Here is a 24,155-nt window from a genome sequence, read left to right on the forward strand (position 1 = left end):
GACCTCTGTTCTGATGCACCGCTCATCACCAACACGTTAAAATAGTGCCAACAGCCTCTTCAGGGTCGCCAGATTGGGGAGGATGACCCAGATTAGCATTTTATGCTATTTGCGATAATAACCATATTAGTTATGTTTTTCATTGTTTTGTACGGTTTGTTGTAGTAAATTCAAAAAGGTTCAATTTAATAGTTAAATAAGTAGAATTTATACTTAACGCAGTAAAGGAAATTAATAACGATTACCAATAACACTAAGTAATTACAAGAATTTTATAATAACAATAATAATGACAATTTTAAAAACGTTTTCTATTCAGTCATTAAAACGAAACGTCAAACTCAAAATTCAGTAAGCAAACTTTTTCTTTGCTTCTTGAAGAAAAAGTTATTTTTTAAACCAATCACATGAAAGCAGCATTACACTCAATACTACATCAACATTTAAACAAAATATGCTGTCCGTGTGTATGTGTGCATGTGACGGGGAGGCTAGATGATTAGCTATTTCTGTCAAGAAAAAAAATTTAGCAGTCATATTGTACAAGAATTAGAGTATAGTTCTATTCAGCGTTGGTGAAAAAGTGATTCATTGCTTTTTCAAAAAAAGACATTAGAGCATTAGTTCTGCAGAACAGGGAGGAATACAAATCAGGCAAAGAATGCAAAAAGGTGCCAATGCCATTTAGCCTTGTTCTCCACAGCACAGGAGCTGGTGAGTTATAGTTATTAAGGGTTCTGTAATCTGATGTGCCAGTTCCAATGAACTGTGACAGTGAGAGAAAGTGATGCATGAGTGTTCAGGGGCTCGTCCTGAACAGTATCGCCTCATCAGCAGGTGGCGCCACAAGCGCACAGCAAACAGCTCTCTCTCTCTGTGAAGTTCAATATAAAGTTAATTCCCTCCTCTCTTCACTCTCTTTTGGGACGATAACCAGATTGACCATGTCTCCATTTGAAGAGGAGATGCAGAAGGACGCTGATGTCTGTGTGAACGTGTCTGCTGCTTCTTCCATTCCTTCCACTGCTCCAAAAGAGCCTCCAATCAAGCGTCACTTATCTTGCATGTAAAATATGCCTATCAGTGCTGGACTGTGTTGGCTTTATTGCTGAGACAGTGCTTCTCCTTCTCTCTCTCACTCTCTCTCTCTCTTGCTCTCTCACAGACACATTCTTATGTTAAGATCAGATTCTTAGAAAAGCTGAAATAATAAGTGAATTCCACACAGTTTAGTTAAAACACAAACATGTGTACAGACACAATGTCCTGGAATGCCAGTTATGCTAGCCACAAAGGATAATAACAGACATACGCAGCCCGAAGCTACCCAACATAACAAAGAAAAGGAGAGCACACAGAGAGAGAAGCAGAAAGAGAAACAGAGAGAGAGAGACAGAGAGAGAGTGAGGGCAGCGAGAGTTCAGCCGGAAACAGTGGTATTGAGGACAGATACAGTGCAAACAAAACCACATTGTGTGTGCCTGTGCAGCATACCTCATCATATTCCTCTGCTGCTCCATTGGCATCTGCTGAACTGAGCTGCAACCTGTAGAGATCTGGATCAGAACCTGTGAGAGAGAGAAGTAGAAAGATTCAGTTTTTTTTCCTCCCTGTAGTGTGTTTTTACTCCTAAAACCTGCGATTAGATTCTAAGGGGTGTGTTTATATTTGTAAGTCCCTTGGTCCAAACCAAAACAGATTATGATACACTGTTGCACTTTAGTTCTGGTACGCTTAGCATTCACATTATTTAACATCGAACCAAAAGATGTAAACAAAAGTCATATGAGAAAAAGGTCACAACTGATTGGGCAGATATACAGTAACAGTGATAATGTAAACCTGGATCCTGGCTTGTTGGTTTTATTTATGTCTTATTTTATGTCTTGTGATATTAAGAGCAATAAGCCACAAGACTCCTTGAGTCACACTGGTTTTGCAGTATGCAAAGCAGAGTAAAATCCCTGTAACAGCCTCGAGTGGCCTACTGCTTTTACATTATGGAGAAACCCTGGAGCCTTAATATATAATAGAATTTATATGTGCAGTCAAACGTGCATACTGAGTATTTTACAATGACTTTAAATGTGCCTCAGCCTTGTTTTAAAACTGGAAACTGAAACTATTTGTTCTATAACTACTGATTCAGAGCTTATGAAGAGATGACAAACACATCCACGTGTCATTAAACAGGACTAATTATGCCCCCTTTTTTGTAAACGAATATGCAGTTGGTAAGTAGTATGTACTGTTTAAGTACTTATGATATCCATCATATTCTCAAAAAAAAGCATACTGGGACATACTGTGATGTTATATATTACAATAATGAAAAAATTGTTATTTTGCTCGGCTCTAAGTGGATGTACTTCTTTTTTACATGCACACTGATATAAACAAACGTTGTGACCACACATTCCATTTAAAGGCCTTTGATTTATACTACACATACAGCAAATAACTAGTTCTTTATAAATACTCACACTCATACTGCAATATTATTGCTCAAGCGGCCAGTGTTTTATGACAATTATCACCCTAATCAATGATTGACTGAAAAGTGTCATTTATGGTAGCATGTTTTTTCCACAATAACTGCATTATTCTGCTGAGCACCAGCTGCTAAGTAACAACTCACTTTATGCTGTGGGTAACTGTTATTACATTTCTGCACACACAAAAATAGAAAACTAATACATTAGATAACATTAGATACATTACATAATAAGATAATATTTGACCGGCAGCCCGTTTGGTCAGACTCTGAGCGTGATAGCAGGCCTACATCAAATTCTGAACCTGTTGCTGCCCCTGAGCAAGCTTTTCTATCTACGGCTGTGAAGGCGGAACAGCTAAACAAACTAGAATTGGCCAGAAACAAACTGACTAACAAGATAGGCTGTAAAATGCTTTACAAACTGGCTGGGAGAAAAACCACATTTAAATTAACCTAATCAGTACTCAAAAGCTGAGCTGAACCTGATATTATGACTTTATGGCTCATTTATATGTCATAACACTGTCATAGAGAGAAAGCTGCTGTTTACTGACCATTCTGTCGCTTCACAATCAACACTGGGAAATTTTCTCTTCAGGTGGTTGAAAAAAGCTAAGTCAGACGTTAATATCTTGTATGCGACTACTTTATTCTTCGTTTTCAGAAAATGCTTCCGAACTTCTCTTCTTTTCTGAGCTTTCGGTAGTTACCTGCTCACAAGACCCTATAGGTAAACTGCTGCCCTCTTTCGGTTATATTCCACTGATGTTTCAAAAATGTTTCATTAAATAGTTCCAATATACACAAAGTCATTCAGAGTGGTTTGATGTGAAACGCTCTGTTCTAAAAAAAACAGAACTGTTCAAAGCAGGGGCGACAGGAACAAGACATGTGAAGAGTTTAATTCCTCTAAAAGCTTTCACACAAAGTTATTAGATGAAATGGTTGAATACGCTGCCTGATGTCTAAGACATTGTTTAACAATAGTTTTGAGGAAGTTTTGATCCACAGTGTACATGCAGGGTGTTCTAAGGTAAAACAGTCCTTAAAGAAAACTTATTTTTATCATTATCAGCATTTCCAGCATTAACAGGATTACATACACAGTCGAGTCATATTATTATGAACACCAGCTCATATCCAGAGTAACCGCTGTGTGCAGCATGGACAGCAGCTAGACGCGCTAGGAGTGACTCAATAAGGTCATGGTTGTCACAGGTATCTAGAGCCATGCTGACTGCAATGATTCCCACTGCAGCTAAAGGGTGCGTGGTGGAGGATACATAGAGCGAACATGATGAACGAGGTGGTCCCACAGATGCTCAACTGGCTTCAAGTCTGGAGAATTAGGGGGCCAGGGTAGTACTTGGTCATGCTCTTCCAACCAATGTTGGACATTTCTAGCAGTGTGACGTCACATTGTCTTGTTGGAAGAGCCCACCCGCCCAGCATGTATGGGTGTATGTGATCTGCAAGGATGGATTCATACCCAAATTGGTTGAGAGTGCCTTCCACATGGATAAGTGGGCCCAGAGAATGCCACGAAAACATTCCTCAGACCATAACGCTGCCACCACCAGCTTGTGGACATGAAATCGTCATAATAATGTGACTTGACTGTGTATAAAACTCAGAAGACACGTGATGATTCACTGGCCATTTGGGATAGTATATTAAATGGGTATTTTTGCATTGTCACTGGTTCCTATCACCACCACCACTGTACAGAAATCAGAGTAGGTAAATTTCTCTACAATTAACCTTATCACATCAACCCAATCTGACTCTGTTTACAGCTTCATCATTTAATTATACACACATTTTGAAATATCAGCGAATTCCCCTTTAAATCATTAACTCATCTAGGCTGGACAGCGCTCTGAAAATGTCAACAACGGAAATATAAAACAGCGGAAATATACATCATTGATAATGTAACGTTTTTCAGCCCTAAAAATATTTTATTTATACAGTGCCTTAACAACAGACATGATCCCAAAAGCAACAATCCAGAGCATTTCTAAAAAACACACTGAGAAGAACTAATACTGAAAAGAGAAACTCATTATCTTTTGGGCCGTACTGGATATTAGGAATTAGGAATTACCAGCTGATGACAATTCCAAAGCATTAGAAATTGTCTGAATGCGCATGGTCTTTTGTTCTGGGCAAATCTATGTGTGAGGACTTTGATTGAAGGATGACTAAGGACAAAAAAAAATCAGTGGAATCTGTCATTATGTGTGGCGCCTTATCAGTTAGTGGACTAAGCAAACATTTCTAAAAGATCTGTCATATACGACAACAAAAGATCAGTTCAGATGTTGGATAAGACAACAAGGTGGAGAAGAAATTCAATAGCACAAGGCAACTTCAACTTCAAGAAACAGTTTGAGAGTTGTGTTGGCAGTTAAGAGGCTCGTTTTTAACAGCATCGATTACGAAAAACTTTGACTTCATGTGTTCAACAACAGTGGATCACACATGGTGAGTAATTTTGACAGTAAATAAGCACTTTGACAGTTGGCTATTATGTCACATTTGAATCATTCTCTCTGACTCATCATGTGAAAACAGAGCATGAAACCGGCAGACGCTTCACAATAACTCATAACTATGACAACGGAGAAGCACAAATGAGAGACATCAACATGTATAACATTATTCTGCCATGACAGGGACCAAGTGATCCAAGCCACTATCTTCCATTATCATGGCCTTGTTGAGGGGCAGGGGACATTGGCAGGGTGGGGGCTTGGACACTTTGCTTTACCCATACTTGATCAAAACATCTTTATTTTAGGCAATTAAAAACTAAAATGATTCAAAACTACAGGCAGGTCGCACAGAGTAACCATTAATTCTAGCTCATTTGAAATACGTTAGGAGGAGCTCCTTTTGAATTTCTTCAGATTTCAGTTTAGACAAACCGTTGAGCTGTCTACTGGCTAATTAGTTCTGTGTATGTAATTTGAACATTATATGGTGTTGCTGTGTTTGAATGAACTGAACACACTTAACTGTGTCAGTAGTATCCAGCTGCAGACCCGCAGTACCGCACTTTCAGATCCACACTTTCAGACCCGCACTATAAGCTCCTTATAAGTACACCTCTAGTGGTTCATTTCAGAATTGCAGTCACACCTGCCCTTCCGAGAGAATTTTTGTTTTTTTAGTAACGCTGCTTTCAAGTGCAAGCGAGGAGACAGTTTTGTACGAGGAGGAACTCGTTAACCTATCGTGTGCGTTATAATGTGGTGGCTTTCACCTGTTTGTTTTGTCATCTTTGCCTGTTTAATCGCAAAAATCTAAAACCCCCTTCCCATGGCAGATGGCTGGAAGATATAACATTTCATTAAAAACTAGAGAAAATCAAGTTCACTTGGAGGGGGAGGACCGGAAAATTTGCAAAAGCCTGGTTCTCATTGATTCCTTATTTTTCTGCTCTCACTGTGATAAACTGGAATGATTCATAGTACCCTCTGATAGGAATTTCAACAAGTTGACATAAAAAAAGAAAAGGAGGAATAAAAAAGAGAAAGATGAAGAAAAAGAATTATTATTATTAGTGGTTAGTAGTTTTATTTATATTATTTTTAGCAGTAGTATGTATTATTTATTTATTTAAAGTCTACTACAGTAGCTTTGTCATAACTGACATTATGCAGAACAGTCACAAAGACAGCTCAACTGACTAGTGTTTCAAGAGGAACAATGACTAAAGTGACATCTGCATTTATAAATCTATACGAAAGACATCAGTTAATCAGGCTGAAATTGTGCTTGGAGGTGTGCATTAACTGTGTGTGATGCTTGTGCTTTTGTGCAATATGTAAAGAAAACAGCACAGCAACTGTTCCTCAGGTGAATGAGAATGTCACAGCAGGATGTGAGCAAGAACAGTCTGTAGTGTTGCAGTGAATAAGTCCCTCATTACAAAGACGAAAGCACATTTGAGAGTTCAGTAGGGCTAAAACCACAGGCACTGGTCTATAAATACATGGGGGGGTGATACGGATGAGTCATCCTTCACCATGTTCTCCACAAGTGGGTGAGTGCATGTGCAGCATACACCAAGAGAACAGTACAGGTACAGTGAGGGGGTCTGCAAAGCAATACAAAGTTATTCTCACTGACCACCTTTATCCAATGATGAAACATTCTATCCTGATGAGTGTGGCTTCTTCTCAAGAAAACAATGAATGGATGGATGAGCATGAAAATCATGTAAATCATATGCTATGGTCTTTGCAGTTACCAAATCTCAACTCAGATGACCACCTATGGGAGATTTTGAATGTTGGACAGCGCTCTCCACTGGGGTTGAAAGACAAATCTTTTTACATCAAAATCGTAATTTGAAAGTGTTGCAGTTTTAATTACAGCCTACATTATCAACAACATTATCTTATGTAGAAAGTCCACCATCTTTTCATCATCTCTGCTTAAGTCAACCACTGAGATGTTAATAAAGTCATTCAGAGTAGTTTAATATAAAATAGTTCATTGCAAAGAAACTTTCCTATTTAGATTTCTTTACAGTGGTGGTGATAAGAACCAGGGATCACAATGTCTACAACAAATAGCTATTTTACTTACGGTCCAAAACCAAACATGAACCTACATTTGTCATCTTAGTTTTCATATGTAATGTTGATGATGGTAAAATAGATGGTAAAAAAAAAAAAAGGTTTCTTCATAGACTGTTTTGCCTTACAACACCCTGCATGCACCTCTCCACCATGAATGGAGTTCAAAAATACATTTTAGGCCAAAACTGTATCTCAAAAGCATCATAAAACAATGTCTCAGACATCAGGCAGTGGTTTTTTTTAACCATTTCATGTAATCGTGTTCTGTGAGGGAGCTTTTAGAGGTGTTAATCACTTCAAATGTCTGGTTCCCATCACCACCACTGTGAACAATTCTGACTTGGTAAGTTTTTCTACAACTTTTCACATCAGAACACTCTGAATGACTTCATTTAACTTTACATTTAATTATGCAGACATTTTGCTAAATTGGTGGAATTCCCCAATTTGGGAAATTTAACCAAATAACACAGTGCTTGTGAACTGCCTTTGGTTGAATCAGACCAATAAGAAGCAACCAAACATCCACGCTCTGTGTACAACATAACAACAACTAACAGTCTGGCATATTACAGTCAGTTCAAGCTTGAAGGCAGAAAATAGGAATATGCTAATGTTTTTGAAGAAAGAAACAGGCCTTGACCTTAATTTATAGAAAATAATCACAGTCATAATAGCGGTCAAAAAAATCACATTTAGATATCTTCTCCAAACCATTCAGCCTTACTCCACCACCATCATCAAAACACCAACTGAGGGGATATCTTTGGGAAGAATGAAGTTCCGCCCCTCTAGTACAGTTCCGGAAACTTGCAGAATCTACGCCAAGGCACACTGAAGCTGTTCTCGCAGCTTGTGTTGGCCCAACATCCAACCCTGTGCTCCCACCACATGGAAACAGAGTGCCTGTTATTTTTTGCGCACAAAGCTGACCACTATTAGGATACTGTCAGCTGCTGTTTGATTGGCTAGCACATCCAGGCATACACATTTTCCTGCAATGTTTATCATTCTGACAGGAAAGAAAGTTACATTTTTTTGCAGCTAAATTCTAGTAAACAATAACTAACAGGTGCCTATACTGGACACTGTGATGAAAAATCTTGCCATTTATAACAAGTTATATATTTGTGTGATTTTCATAATTGCCTCCCAATTCACAACACGCCAAAGCAGCGGGCTGAGATTACTCATTTGGCATGTCACACAAACGGCTTCTTCCTGAGAAGGTAGGCGGTTCATGGCCACGTTATGCGGGGAAAAGTACCAGACTAGAGACTACATCTTTGCTAACAACCACTGATTCCAACACCATATTGCTCTACCAAGACACAAACATCATTCTACAGACTGTCTGACACAGTAAATGCCCCCTTTGTGAATATGAGCACCTGCCCCTGAAGAGCTATCTGCACATCACTGCCAGCAAGTTCTACCTTCTTGTATAAACAGGACACTAAGATGTCAGGCAGATTGAATTCAGCATATTAAAACATCTTGCCTCAGTCTTAGTATGGTGTGCTCTCAGAGAAATGGAAAAAAGAACCAGTCATGGTAGCTGTGCTGTGACGTCATGATGGGAGTTCTTTGTTAGGAAGTGGATCAGTAAATAATTAACATATCTGAGTCACAGCCTGAAACTTCTCTTTCCATCACTTTTTCTTTTTTTATCTCTCCTACTTCACATCACTCATCTTTTCTTTCTCTCATTTCTGAGCTTTTAGAAACAGAAGGAACAAGTGAGACGAAGGGTGAGAACAACAACTCGGACAAAAGAGAAAGATGGAAAGAAAGAGTGAGTGAATGTGGGTTTGGTCTGGTTCTTAACACATTATCTATGAATGAGTTAAGAAATCTGATACTTGAAGACAGAAATCCCCATTAATTATTCATTCTTGGAAGGAGCTGGTATCACCATCGACAGCAAATGAATGTAATTATTTTATATTATTTCGCACTCATGGCTCTTTAAAACAAGCGAAATTCTGCAGAAAGTGTGGATTCTAGTGCAAGTGTCGCTTCCTTAATACATGTGAATTTTTCTGCCATAATTTTAAAGTAATTAAAAACACAAGCACTGAAAACCCGTCTCACTCTGACTGGACCTCACGTGATGCTCGCTGTCATGGTAACGTTTACACTTCTCTAACGGAGATTTTTCATCAGATTGCTGAGTAGAGTGAGCATATTAACACCTCAGTCTTAATCTGCAATCGGAATGTATTCAATCGGATTGGCAAAAATCTTTGCATGTCAACAAAGCCAATGATATTTATTACCTGAAAAGTTATGATGTATATAACCTTGTTTTGAAAACATGCTTTACATTTGACGTTGAAACACAAAGAAAACGTCAGAAGTGGAAACTACAACCTGTCAGAACAGAATGTAAAGCCAAAGTAAATTAAGGACATGAATTTCGACAGAATTTGATATTCAAGTGTCTACATTCATGAACAGATATGCAGTTAACCAGACAGCACTTAAGTGTTACATAACATTCTGTAAATATGAGAAAAACATGTTTTACTGTCTTTCAGTGATGAAATGTAACAAATAACTAAATAATGATTTCAATATTCTTGTGCTTAAGTGCTTGAGTACCCATGTACATCTTTGGTGTAAATGTAATTCATTCTGTAACTATATAATTAACTGTGGAATAATCTGCTCCTCTAAGGGTTAATAATCATTAGAGTCTACAATGGAAACATTAGTGTTGATCTCAGCCTGTCCTACTGCCATCACCAGCAGAGACACCACTGTGAGAATCAGGTAACAAGTGGCATCAAATAACTTTACAAACACAATGATACATCACTGTGTGTGTGTTTGTGTGTGTGTGTGTGTGTGTGTTTGTGTGCGTGTCTCATTTTACAGAGCCTAGAGCACCCTTTGCATCTTTAATAGAAGCAGAAATCAGTTCAGAAATCATTTATACTCGCTGTGACCGGACTAATAGACCGAGGTAAGGATGTGAGTGGATTTAGCAATCAAAACACACAGACACACTCAATAGAGATGTCCTCACATACTCGAGTACTTGGTTAACCATTCAAGTTGCCAGTAGCTGAACACTCAAAATCACTATTCAGGTATTCGTTGTGCTGCACCATGGAATGTCAAATATGCAGAAAATGTACAAAAATATACAGACCAACTACTTAGTGAAATGTAAATGTTTTAACAGGGCTGTGAAGCGCAACTGTTTTGCGTGTGTTTGTGATTAAGTGAGTATTATATATTGTACTTTGCTACTACGCACTAGATGAACTATTTTTCTGTTCTCAGCGTCACTCTGACAAACTAACAAATTAGCAAGTTATCCACTGCAGAGAAAAACCTTGTGTACGAGCCCACTAGTTATGTGTTAAACTAATATGTTCAACTCAACAAATAAATAGACATTATGCAACAACTTGCAGCAAAGTGTCATGTTCAAGTTGTTCCCTGTAGAGCATGTGTTAACTTATTTTTACTTATAAAATCAAAAAATAATCTAATTGGGGTGTTCAAATTTTTGCATGTGCAATTTCTCTCTCTCTCTTCCTAGCTCTTTCGCTCTCAATCCTTTAAGAACGATACATAAATAGACAGACAGATGGAGAGGCAGGTGGGCAGACGGACTGACAGACAGATAGATAAATATATAAATAGATAGCGAGATAAATATTTGAACAGATAGACAGTAAGACAGATAGATGACTGTGTGTAGATATGGGTTTGCATTGCTCTGGCAGCGAGTCGGGGCAGCCACTTACAAAATTGCTAACAGCCTTCTTAATTCCTGAAATGCTGCTAGTTTCACAGAGCTCGTATCAGCAAACCTCACCCCGAATTCTAATGCTAATGTGTTGTGCTAGTAATGTGCACTAACACATTACGTTAATACAAAATGACATTGACATTAATGTGTCTTGCTAATGTCAGGAGCAATTTAGTACTCTTCATTTATCAGAATCAGCATTCACAGGTGTTTTCAATCACAATCTGTCTATTTTTACCTGAAGTTATCTGAGAATGTCTCCAACTGACTGCTGGTTGAAGACTCAGAACACATTATCATCCAGTGTTGTGTCCACAGACAAAATTAACCAATCAAAATTGTTTATATGTATTATAAGACACTGATTAATTAAACTGTCCTCTGTGAAACTAATTGGAGTTGTTTTCTTCTCCATGACTTGCAAGCTGTTTAGGAATTTTAAAAAAACATAAAAGTGGGTAAGTAATAATTTCAAGCCAATTTTCTGGAAAGAGACAGTACATGGCATACTAGAGTACAGTTTACTAGCTGATTAAGTAATTTAAGACAGCCTCCTCAAGCGCAGCGACCAAATTATTTCCCTTGGTCATTTCTTAATAATGAAATATTTAAAATGCACTTTAAAATGCACAAAAAAACTTCACTGAGCTGCTGGATACTGATTTATCCTGAGTGTGTGTGTGTGAGGGACTAGTTCTAAGACTTTCATAACATGCTGTTGAAGCAGTCTGTAAGAGAGTGTGTGAGTGTGTGTGTGTGTGTGCGCGCATTATGGATGTGCATTCTGACTAATTTTGATATCTGAGTTAATGGACAGATATCTAGTTAATAAACAGATGTCTGAGAGGTCTATGTATTGTGTGTGTGTGTGTGTGTGTGTATGTATGTGTGTGAGTGTTTGGACAAACACCTCTGTTGCTCCTGGTAGGACAAAGTGGTGGTGATGGTGTGTATGTTACCTCCGTTGCTGATGGCAGTGATGCCTCTGTGGAAATCCTCAAAGCTGATGACACCCAGGCCGCTTGGGTCCAGAAACCGCGTCAGATCCTTTACCTGAAACAAACACACAAACACACACACATTTTTAAAATCACAAATCACATGTGATAAATAACATAACCCCACACAACAGTTTCAGGAGAAACTATTACATCACACACACACACACACACATACAGGCAAAACCCATGCTGCAAAACACATTGAGTGTAATGTAGCATGAAGCCACGTGAGAGCAGACATTAAAGCTGAGCCTCTTCGCTCTCTGTGGATTAAATTTGGTCTGCTTCAAAGACGGCTAATGCATGAGCATGTGTGAGTGTGTGTTTGTATGAGATGTCTGAACATTTAGTTGGTGCTAAGTACAGCAAAAAAAGCACAAAGAGACTGAGTTTCTTAAAGTGCTTATCTGTTGTCCCTGCAGGGCCACTGCAGAGCCATTACCCCTCCTCAGGACAAAATGTCCTCTCTCTCTCACACACACACACACACACACACACACACACACACACACACACATCATAGAGAGAAATCCAAAGACAAAGTTCATGTTATTAAATATCATTTCTTTTATCCTTACAGTCTTCATTTCGTATACATACACAGCACATGTGAGCACTCACTGTGTGCAAAAATTTGGAATTATTTTTGATAATATAAAACCAATCTAGTTGCAGAATAGTGCATAATTCTTTGTCCCCAGAAAACCATATTCAATTTATGTTTCCATTATGCTAAACACAATATTTATACTCAATATTTATTTATACTTTACAATAAAAAACTTCAGAAATTGTTGGTCAGTGGTTAAAGTCCCTTTTTATTTTTTTTGTCATGAAAAAAACACACTTGCAGCTAAAAGGAAATCACACAAGTTTCCCAGTCTAGTTTTGGAAAACTAGTAAACTAAAAAGTTTTTGTATATTTTAACTACTACGGAAATAGTATTATTCAGTACACTACATCCTTTCTTTTCTTTTTTTAAATGTGTGTCTGATATGTACCATCACATGTTAAGCTATTATAAAATTAATATCCAGGATTCATCATATTTCAAAAGTGCAGATCAAACCTAACGGCTAATAACTTGACAAAATAATGAATGTAAACTGATGATTATAGTATATCATTTTATGAAGATTATAGCATCTCAGAACACCCTCTGGTGAATGGATTGTAAAATTTAATTCCATATTCTATCAGTTATTAGTCTAAATCAAATTTAAAAATGTTAATATGGCAAGTGATTCCAAACTTCTGGTCACTAGTGTACGTCTGATCATGACTCACATGTGATAATATATCCAGCATGACCCACACAGATTCATCTGAAGTAGTGACATAACATATACCCAAATATCCACACACACACACACACACACACACACAGAGTTAACACGCCACTCTACACTGAGCAGATACAATCAGTTAGGCCACACAGCCTGTAGCCTAGCAACAGGAGATCTGGTTTCCAGGGAGACAGAGTGGGGTTTGAGAGTCAAGACTCTGCGCGCACACACACACACACACACACACACACACACACACACACACACACACACACAAAAGCCCACGGAATGCAGAAGACGGAATGTTTTGGGAGGGGAGGTCTGCAGCAATGCTGCGAACATGTTTGTGGTGTTTGGAGGTGGAAAAGTTTCAGCCTCCGGAGAGAGAAGTGAGAGACGCTTAATAAAGTGACGGGGGAGACGGAGTAGAGCGCTGTTGCAAAACATGCGCACACACACACACACACACACACACACACACACACACACAGGAAAAACAATATGTACAAGCACCCATTAAAGCACACAGGTACAAAACAACACACAAAGAGGTGGGCTCTAGGGGTGGGCAATATGACAATATTTATCGTTATCATTATAAATTTGGACCCAGTAGGCTTTTTGAGCACATCATGATATCGTCAATACTTTAAGAATGCTGACTAACTGCATGTGTCATTACATACAGAGTATAATTAGTCCAGTTTAACTTATTATTATTATATTATTATTATTTAACTTATTATTATTTTTTATATGTGGCGCCACTTGTTCTTTTTCTCTCTGTTTCAATTTATTAAACAACAGAAAAAACCTAAATATCATGATTAAGGACGCATCAACTGGAAAATACATGAAAAACTAAATTTAGGACACACCGAGCCAACAACTAAAACCAAAGTTGACAAATCTGATGTTGACTTTAAGGTTCAACAGTCTCTTCCTCCGAGGCTTTTCAGCCATGCAAATGAACACATGAGGAGGAAAGAAATATTGTGTGTGACATTTAAGAGGTGAGTGGAGAGTGGGTGTGTGGGAGCTAAAAGGTGAGGGGGCTCTGTGAGTGCAAGAGTGTTATGAGTGTTTCCTGTGTTGGCGGGAGGGCGTTGCAAGTACAGACCACTACCACAGAAAGAATGAAACACAATGAAAAAGCATGTGAAAAAGAAAGCATGGCAGAGTTATACCTCCTTTGCATGGACAGATTTAAAAAAAGGTACAGTTCATTGCTCATATGAAACATAAGGCTACAAATATTTGGGGTGAGAAAAATAACCAATTCTTAGACCCGCTGTGATTCTACCTTGAAAGATTCTGAATCGATTCACAAGACGTCCAGATCTATTTTTTTCTATAGGCTCTGGGTTTTCTCTACTGTAAGGTAAACTCACGTGCGCCCAGAGACATTATAAAGCAGGACAATTTGGCAAAGCCCGGCTTGAGGAGGAAAAAACGCAGGATCTCATTAATGCATGCATTTTGCAGACACAACCTGTTCATATTTTCATGTCTATGAATAAAAGGTACAAAACAATAGTAAACATGACCCTGCCTAGGATCATGGCTTTGTATAACAGACACCTTAGCAAACTGCTAACAGGCTAATTCAGTAATATTCTGAATTAGGTTTTAAGCTTAAGAATTTGCTGAAGGGATGTATGTAAAACTGCAACACACCAGAATGTCTGTTACAAGCTTTAAATGTCCACATATAGGCTAGAATTGATGTCCCCTAACAAAAAGCTGTATATTAACCATTACATCTGTTTTTTGGATTATCAGTTTTTTCTATTTTATTCTGTACAACCTTTTAAAGTAAAAAGACAAACTATGCTTTGTTTACATTTTAGTGACCCTTTTATTTTAATACAGGGCATCAATCAACCTTCTATGGGGAAAAATCAACACTATGACGTGGTATACAACATGTGACAGAGAGCAAAAAGATCAAACAAAAATGCAGCTCCGTTTGAACTTTAAAGTATCGTTAAAACCGCGGTCGATTACCGCGGTGTGAAAACTCGGAGATTCGGAGATATTTCAGCCTTCTAAGAAGACCAAGTCTGACGTTTGGTCATATTTTGGGTTTTATAAGGATGCAGAAGGAAAGTTAATTGAAGATGTCCACCCTGTCTGCAGAACAGACCGAAAGAAAATAGCGGCGAAAGGGGGCAACACATCAAACTTTACGAGTCATTTCGCGACCACCACCCGCTACTTTTTAGAGAATGCAAGGTTAACTTTAACAGAGAAGTCTGTGGACTTCGAAATAGAAGAAATGTCACGGTTTGTGTGGTTTAACCTATGCTTATGGTTCGTTAATCATATAAAATGAAGCTTTTAGCGTCAAAAAAAGAAAAACAATCGGTGAATCAACTGTGAATCGAAACTAAAGCTTTTAACACATTTCTGTGGGGCAGAGTCTCCAAAATGAGCTCTGAGTTAACAGTCACACGAGCTCCTGAACGAGACGCTGCAGAGGTTCAATCTGCACAGCTCCCCTTTCTCGCTTGCAGTGTTTACTTTCTGAGAATAACACCGTCTCAAATCACTCAGTGTCCCCTACATAGTGCGCTACTGTTCATACAAACACGATCATCATTAACAAGCAGTTGAGTTTTAAATAGGGACTTTGTAGCCTGTTGTTAATGTTGATTATAGATGACTTAGTCAAACGTTTCACGCACTCTTTGGGTGAAGGATTTGCTATTTCATGATCTATGAAGTGCACTACATAGGGAAGATAGTGTGCTTTGAGACGGGACCTCGCGCGAGTAAACGCTGTGTGCTGATTTTAGGAAAAGCAGAGTTTCAGAGATTAAACTGTAGGAGTGTTTCTGCCACAGCTCAGATGCATGTTAATTTTAAATTATGTTTTAGTTTTAAAATGCTTTTAGAGAAGCAGCTCCACAGGTGAAGACACACTTGTGTGAGTTCTACACTGTCTGCAGCTCACAGCGCGGTCACGCAATTCCTCTGTGATTTTGGCTGTTTTTCCTGGCGCACTGGATTGATTAGGGGTTCAGCGCCACAACGGCACAATAATGCTGCAGTTGCAGTTCGGACAGAAATCCCCCGAGTGCAGCACTTCTTAGAAGTAGTAATTTTCCATTAAGGCCCACCTCAGAGTTGGTCCAGATTTAATTCTCTATGCATGGAAATCCCTAGTTATTGTAATTAATGATAATAATAATAAGAAGAAGAAGAAGAAGAAGAAGAAAAAGAATAATAACAGTAATAATAATAATAATAATAATAACTGTAATAATAATACGTTTGCTATTCTCTTGTTTACAGAGTATTACAAGTATTGTAAGTAATACAAAAGTAATACTAAAAATGTATTGACCTTATTTTTTAATGTTTATGCAAACAAAAAGTGCATATTGCTGCCAAATCTATTTGTGTTAATATAAAAGTTGGTGAAATGAGTTTCAGTTTGTGTATCAGTATTTATTTTTTTATTTATTTTACTTTTCAAAACATTTGAACAATATCGCGATAATACCGATAATCGTGAGAATTTTGGTCATGATAATCGTGATATGAAATTTTAATATCGTTTCATCTCTAATATATATATATATAGTCTTAGATGACTTAAGAAGTTTGCAGAGTGTGGGCTACATCCAAATTCCAAGTTAAGACTACTTTTTATACAGTTAAAAGAATCATAAGGTAGGCAACAGAAATCAAACACTGTGATTCACTAAGAATATATCGCTGCTGTTGGAAGAAAACTTCGTATCTCCATTTTTGTCGTTTTTCAGTTTTTGACATAATTTGAAAATGTCTGCTGTCCTTTACATTGTGTGTAAATTCAAATCGTGAAGAATGGACCAAAAGAAACAGCCCAAAATGACTTGGAAAAAAAGTCTGGTTCCACTGACTTACATTAAATGTAAAGTGTGTTTTTTCCTTCTCCTGTAAAGTTATCATTTTGGAGATACGAGGTTTTCCTCCGACAGCAGCGATATACTCTTGGCACCCTGATTCAAAATCAAATTGAATTATGAGGTGCTTAGAGATTCCCACTTTAAACAATTACACTCAGCATCCACTTTTGTTTTACTTGAACTAAAGTTTGCCACCCAAAAAAAATCTATCCAAGAGCAACTGTGGTCAGAAACCGATCACCGATGAAGGATTAGAGGATGGCTAACACAAGCTGTGCATTAACAGATAAGCTACAGTCTCTAAATGTACACCAGCAAGGTGAAGCCACAAGTTGGGGATTTCTAATAAAGTGACTGATAAGTGTAAATCAGCACATCCAAATGGTAAAGATGTGACTATGAACACTGGCAGTGTGACTAAGTTGTGACAATGAATTGTGGGTATGCAGGGAGGGATGTGATTAAACAGTTCAAGTAAGCGGTGTTGATCTTTTCTGACTTCAGCACATGTCTAACTTTGTAGAAAATGGAGCTTCTTATCAACAATTATTTGCATTGTTATCATGTAATTTGTTAACTCGTTTCAGCCTCTGCAGCACACTAACCATATGGAAAATACCTCCTGTTTTTCCAGGCAATTTGATAGAAAGACACTGATAAAAATCCCTGTTCAGTGGTGCATGGGACATGTCCTCGCTTCCTGGAAAAGTTACCTCCAGGATTTGCATATACAAGTCAAATGTTGACAGCATATCTTTATCATAAGACACTGGGAACAAACGGAAATAAAAAGACATGGACTGCTTAATGACCTTATACTTAAACTGTTAGTGTAAAGCCAGTTTCACCATTTATACCACCTACTGTTTGTGTGTATGTGTTCACTGCAGTTCTACTACATAAAAGCTAAAACTGGACAATATTTTGATAATGATGAATGAGGACAGGTCTTAAAATATCACAATTACGATTGTTATAGTCAACAAAACCCACTTCATAACACATGATGGTGTTAATCAATGTCAGCTGCCTCACTGATGACCTAATTTAAACTAAACTGTACGTAGGTCTGTCATGATTATGTTTTAAATTTTAGGTGACAATTAACTGCCATGGAAATAACTGAAATTAACAACTGAAATGTTTTTTTATTGTTCATTGTATGCAACTATTAAATTACAAGCCTAAACTGACCAAACTGACTGAATTAGCTACTCTGCCTCTTAGCCATCAATACTTAATAGCTCCCAACTGACAGCAGACACAGCTCAAGCTCAAATAAACCAACATAACTCACATTACTGCCCTCAAATGGTGGTAGACCAATGATACGCTGCTTTAAATGCATTTTTGCTTTCTTTTGTTTAACGAGCTTTTGCCTAAAGCTGAAAGATTTAAAAGTACGATTGGGCAACAAACTGCGGAAGATGACTGTGATCAGGTGATTATGTAGTTTTTGTAAAAGACCTAATTATATGTCTAATTATGGACTGGGGCTGTTGCAGTGGCCATTTTTTTGGCGCTGTGAGGAAGGCGGTGTTTGGGGTGGTAGGCAAGCACATTATTTCCTGCGCACACTATGTATCATTACTGACACATCACAGATCAAAAATGTCAACAGAACAAATGAAGCCAGTGAAAGCTTGTTTCATACAGGGAGCAACAAAGTGTAGAAGCACAGCGGTGCTCTGGCTTTTACAAGTGAAAATGTAGCGGATGTGGCAAGATGTGGCAAGAGCAAATTCTGCTTATTCTGCTTTTTCTTTTGGTTCAACCTAAAAAACACATATAGATATTCACTATGCTAATTATAAAGCTTCTTTATATTATTACTCTTAGCGGTTGCAGTTGTTAAACAGTCCTGAAAGTAGGGGAGTCTGCAGCACCCTCAGCACACCACTTCCTATGTCCCTGCAAGAACACAGCAGGGTTATTGCTTCTCTTTACATAGCTGTGCCATCATGCATCACTGCAGCACTAGAATGGACAACACTAATCTTTTCTGTGGTTAATAGATTAACAAGCTCAGGCAGTGTCAACAGATGCAAACTGCACATACAAAGCAGCCCTGGCTCTCTGCCAGTGTCCATGTTCACAACCAAGCTCAAGGACATAGGTGTAAGATAAATAATAATTCAAGCCTGTAGTCCTACAAAATGTACGCGAGTTGCTCTGGTTTTAGCAGCAGCGCTGTGCACGGCTGCTGTAAATTGTACACTTTATTTACAAAGCATTCCTTGCTCTTCGCTGTAGCTTCCCAATCAAATTCATTCCTCTGAGTAGGTTTTCTCCCTGACTCGTTCATTGTCAGCATTAGACCTTGGACTGAATCAGATTTTTACTTGGCATTTGGTCAGGGTTGAGGAGGTTTTATGAACACACCAACCGATTAGCTTAGCTGCTGACGCTGAAAAGAATCCCTCAAGTCTGATTAAGACATAAACGTTGTTGCTGTTCGTGACCAATGTGCATGCTTCTTGGTAGGCTACCCTTCTGGGTAACCCACACATTTAAGGTGTTTGCTGAAGTTATCATTCTTAAAGTGTTTTGTAAAAAAATGTTGTGGCTTTTTTTTAATTGTCTGGTCAGACAAATAAATTCACCATCCACTTATACGACACAAACTTTGTTGGCATTATTTTGAGTGGTCTTTTTAGATGAAACAAACACTCAGTGGACTCTCAGTAACATGTCTAAAACATATGAGGGTTAGGATTAGGTTTAGGGTTGAAGTTAAGGTTAGGGTTAAGATTAGGGCTAAGGTTAGGGTTTTGGGTTTGGGTAAGGTTGGGTAAGGTTAGGTTTTGCATAATGGAAGCAACATATTAACAATCTATTGTTTCTAACAATTTATTTCACTGTATTCAGAAGCTGCACTACTGCTACTTCACTGATATGTTGTTGACGTGTTACTGACCATCTGTTAAGAGTTTGGTAATCATCTGCAATGGCCCACTCCAAACAAAGTGTTATCCCAACTTCTACTTTTTCTCTGACAAGTGGCCAACCACTACTTTCGAGCCCTGTGAGGTCTTCAATACAAAAAACACTGGCAGTAATATATGTGACTCCTGATTTCTGTTTTAGCAGAAGCAGCTTTAAGGTGGTAATTCCCAGTCCTGTCTTTAGGGACCCCCAGATGGCCCACATTTTTGCAGCATCCAAGCTCCCAGCACATAGCAGGATCACCTAGTATTCAGTTTTTTTGGTTCAGTCTGGTTCAGGTGTAACTTGAGCTGGAACAGAGCAAAAACAAACCTATTTACACCTTTTACTAACATGTGTCTTGTGTCCGAATCACACGTGGATATATTTTGGCCAGATTCCATATAGACGTTGCACTAAAATGAGCCCCTAGTGGGACCGGATGACATACGACTGCGCTCTACCTGTGTTAAAAGCACGTCAATACAAAAGCTATTTCCCTTTTTCTTTTTTTTTACTTTTTCTCCATTAACAGTATGAACTACACACTTTTAACTGCTCAGAGTGCAAGCCTCGCGCATCCTCCAGCCTCGCGTATCCTCCATTTATTCCCTCACCAGCTCACCTGTAATTGTATGCGGATAACGGAAACACGTTACGTTTACACTTGTGGTCAACATCCGTCTCTGACCGCCTCCAAATGTGGTTTAAGTGATCCTAACGTAATCTAATCACATTGCGTTCTGAGGGTGCAAACAGGGCCTATATAAACCTTCTGAAGATCACACAGAACTAAGATAGGAAACACTGGTTTAAAGGAGACTCACATAGTCAAATAGTCCTGATCAACTGTCCAGTCCTCTAAATAAATGTTTACAATAACAGTTTAGCAGTATACTTCTACAGATATTGAACATTTTCATTACAGAAAATACAATACATAATTTGTCATTGTTCCAGTTTTTCCTCACTTTTTTCTCTAAAACGGGTTTGATAGTAAAGCTCTGGCATGTCACAGGACCTTCTGCTACTAAAAAAATAGCCAAGCGAGACTGCTCCCCCTTAAAGTATGCTGTCCTTAGTCTTCATACAACTGTTCATTTCTCTTCTTTCAGACATCTCTTCCTCATACTATTCAATCATGAAAGCAGCAATTACATTAAGCAAACTCAATAATCACTAGAGGAATACAGCACATAATGGGAGAAAATGTCAAGTTCTCTAATAATGGCCAGGACTGTGACTATGTACAAGCTCAGACTTACACACATTTATAGCCTTGTAAGGTCCAGAGGTCACAGGGACATAAGTTTAGTCCAAGCGTAAACTAAGAGAGAATACTAGGTAACACTGTGTGACACTGGCTGTGTTCCTTATACAACTGTGGTGTTAATGTTAAAACTGATCATTCTGCAGTCACACGATGTTTACAGCCAGACTATTGTAGGACATCAGCATCAGCAAAATTAGTGCGCCCGCGCGCACACACACACACACACACACACGTCTCCCTCAAAGAAATATACAAATGTCCTCTCACATGAAGAGATGTAGAGAATAAAATGATTTTTCTTCACTAAGCTGGGTGACATTGATATAATTCAATATCACGATTCACTGTATGTTCAAAAGTATCTAGACAGATGACAGCCCTTTCAATTGGTGAATTCCGCACATAAGCCTGAGGTCACCAAGCTAATGCCAAGCAACAGCTAAAGAGGTCCACTGGGCTGTGGAGCAGTGCTTCCTGGAAATGACGGAAGAATCCTTAATACCGTTGGGATGAGCTGGAGCGCTGTTTGTGACCCAGAACTAATCATCTAACATCAGCACCTGACCTCACTAATGGTCTTTAGTAAGGAATGTCTTACGAACCTGACAAACTTTGTTTTCTTCTGTTATAATAAAATTCTTCTCTTTCAAAAGGCTGTTACACAATATATCACACAGTATTGTAAATGTAACCAGAAAGACGACACATTTCCAAAAAAGAAACTTATTATTCATTTAATTTTCATAGATTTCAAACTTTTTATCTCAAAATAGTTGGAAGCACTCATTGCAGTTGACTGTCAGGTTCTGGATACCACGAGTACAGTCCACACAGCCAACAAAACCAAATACCTAAAAACAAACAAAATGATGTAAGCATTTGTGGTGTGCACCCATCCACTGGGCCCTGATGGCGGCCGTCAGAGCCAGCAGGAAGGCGGGGAGAGGAACACCACTCGGAGCTCTGCTGATAGCAACATCTGTTTTTTGTTTTTCTTACAACCAGTTTTAATTACAACCAGTTACTGCTGTACTGCACGTCTCTCTCCCATTACACAACAGCACCACCAATGAAGGAGGGCAAAAACCTTGCACATCTTCCACCCCAGAGCCTACCACCACAGTGCGAGATGCATTACAGAGCAGCTCAAAAAATTTAGATGCAAACGTAGAAAACAGTCAGTCATTGTTATTCTCAATCATTGTGAAACAGAGAAAAGAAAAACAATTTATTCAAGTCTCCATCCAGCTCTCCATTCACTCTCTCCCTCTCTCTCCAACCTGCCAATCTAATCATTCCTATGTCCACATCAGCATTTTTTCAGGTTTTACAAAAGAGCCAGACTTCCTGTACCAAATCCATCTACCCACACACTCCCACCCCCACCTACACACAGTGGACAGCACATTTGAGAAAGCCACAGTAATCCAGTCCAGGATTAGCTCTAAGTTTACTAACAGAGCATGGCAAACACCAGGGTTACTGCAATAAGCTACAACTAAAATGCAAACTACTGCAAAAAATAATAATAATAAACTAACCATACTAATGAAATCAACAAAACAAACAAATAAAAAGTTACCTGTGCATCACTGCTGTAACCTGTACATCACTGATTAAATATAACAATGCCACAGATTGAAAACATCAAAAAAACAAACTAAAAGTAAAAATGTTTCCCTCTCCCAAATGTCCAGACAAGCAAATAATAATACAGAAATAAAAAACTATTAATATAATAATACAAATATAAAATAAGAGATATACATAAATCATTGTAACTTTTACAAGCTTACATTTTTGTACAGTTTTGCTTCTAATACAGTTTTTCAAACTGAAGTTCTATTCAAGGCCTATATCGTTACAAAAGGTACAAACTCACTAACCAGACACTGCAGGATTATCAAGACAGCATAATAAATTATTCAAACATCTAACCTTGAAAGTTTCAGGTTAAACAGTTCATTTATTCCCACTTGTACACTAAAAAGCTAAGTGATGTGTAACTCTCTGATTAACCTTACCACAACAAACGAATATTCCACAATACACAATACACCTCCAAAATACACAATACACCAGGACTTTCAGTCTATTACTGACCTGCAAAATACACAATACTCCAGGGCTTCAGCCCAGGGAACCCATTCACCCTATGCTTTCATGCTGTAGAGCTCAATAAGTTCTTGGAAATGTGTTTGAAAGCTGAAGTGTATGAGGAGAGAAACAATGAAACTGCAATATCGCAGGTCTCCAGATTGTTACTGAGAACGTGGTGTACATGCGGTACATGTACACATGCATATATATATACAAACACACTAACCACTGTTTACTGCAGGATGGGACCACCTAAACCAACCAGATGTGGCATGTCCTGTTCTGTTATTAGTTCCCTGTGTACCCACATGCACAAGCAAACAAACACACCCCCTTCATCATTATATCCATCCAGGTACCACTGATGGAACACTGGAAATGGAAGAAGACAGATGCATCTAAAGAAGAAGCCACATAACATCTAAAGCACAACTGTATCAAACATGACAAACACAAAACAAAAAAAAAAACACACAGGCATCTAATGATCACAATGTAAAAGTAATTCAGGTCACAAAACAATAAAACTAAATACATTTCTGTTGCTGTGACTGAGAGAGAAAGAAGCAAAGACAAAGACTAGAGTACTGAGTCTCTGAGGGTGTGAATAATAAATAAGATCTTCTTGGGTGTCACCATGCTCAAGTTTCCCTGAGCATATTGTGACCAAAGGAAAACACGTACACGCACAAGCGCAAATCCTTCTCTACCTGTAAATCATTCTCAGATATGAACAAATTTGAAAAAGTGAGCAAGAACGAAAAAGAGCTGATCACACAAAACTATGTTCTGTTTACGTGATATACCCTTACCATCTT

At 38.3% G+C, this 24,155-nt stretch overlaps 1 protein-coding gene across 2 annotated transcripts in view; it reads right to left on the reverse strand.

Annotated features, from left to right (window-relative positions):
• Nucleotides 1–24,155, reverse strand: part of rab11fip3 (RAB11 family interacting protein 3 (class II)) — a 62,796-nt gene that overhangs the window by 33,839 nt on the left and 4,802 nt on the right. For both annotated transcript variants that reach the window (XM_036590824.1, XM_036590816.1), the window contains exons 2-3: nt 11,815–11,908; nt 1,495–1,568 (exon numbers count right to left, since the gene is read on the reverse strand). In XM_036590824.1, the coding sequence (XP_036446717.1) occupies nt 1,495–1,568; nt 11,815–11,908 (168 nt within the window). The remainder of the gene's footprint in view (nt 1–1,494; nt 1,569–11,814; nt 11,909–24,155) is intronic.

The sequence above is a fragment of the Colossoma macropomum genome, unplaced genomic scaffold, assembly GCF_904425465.1.
Source record: "Colossoma macropomum unplaced genomic scaffold, Colossoma_macropomum, whole genome shotgun sequence".
Classification (NCBI taxonomy): Eukaryota; Metazoa; Chordata; class Actinopteri; order Characiformes; family Serrasalmidae; genus Colossoma; species Colossoma macropomum.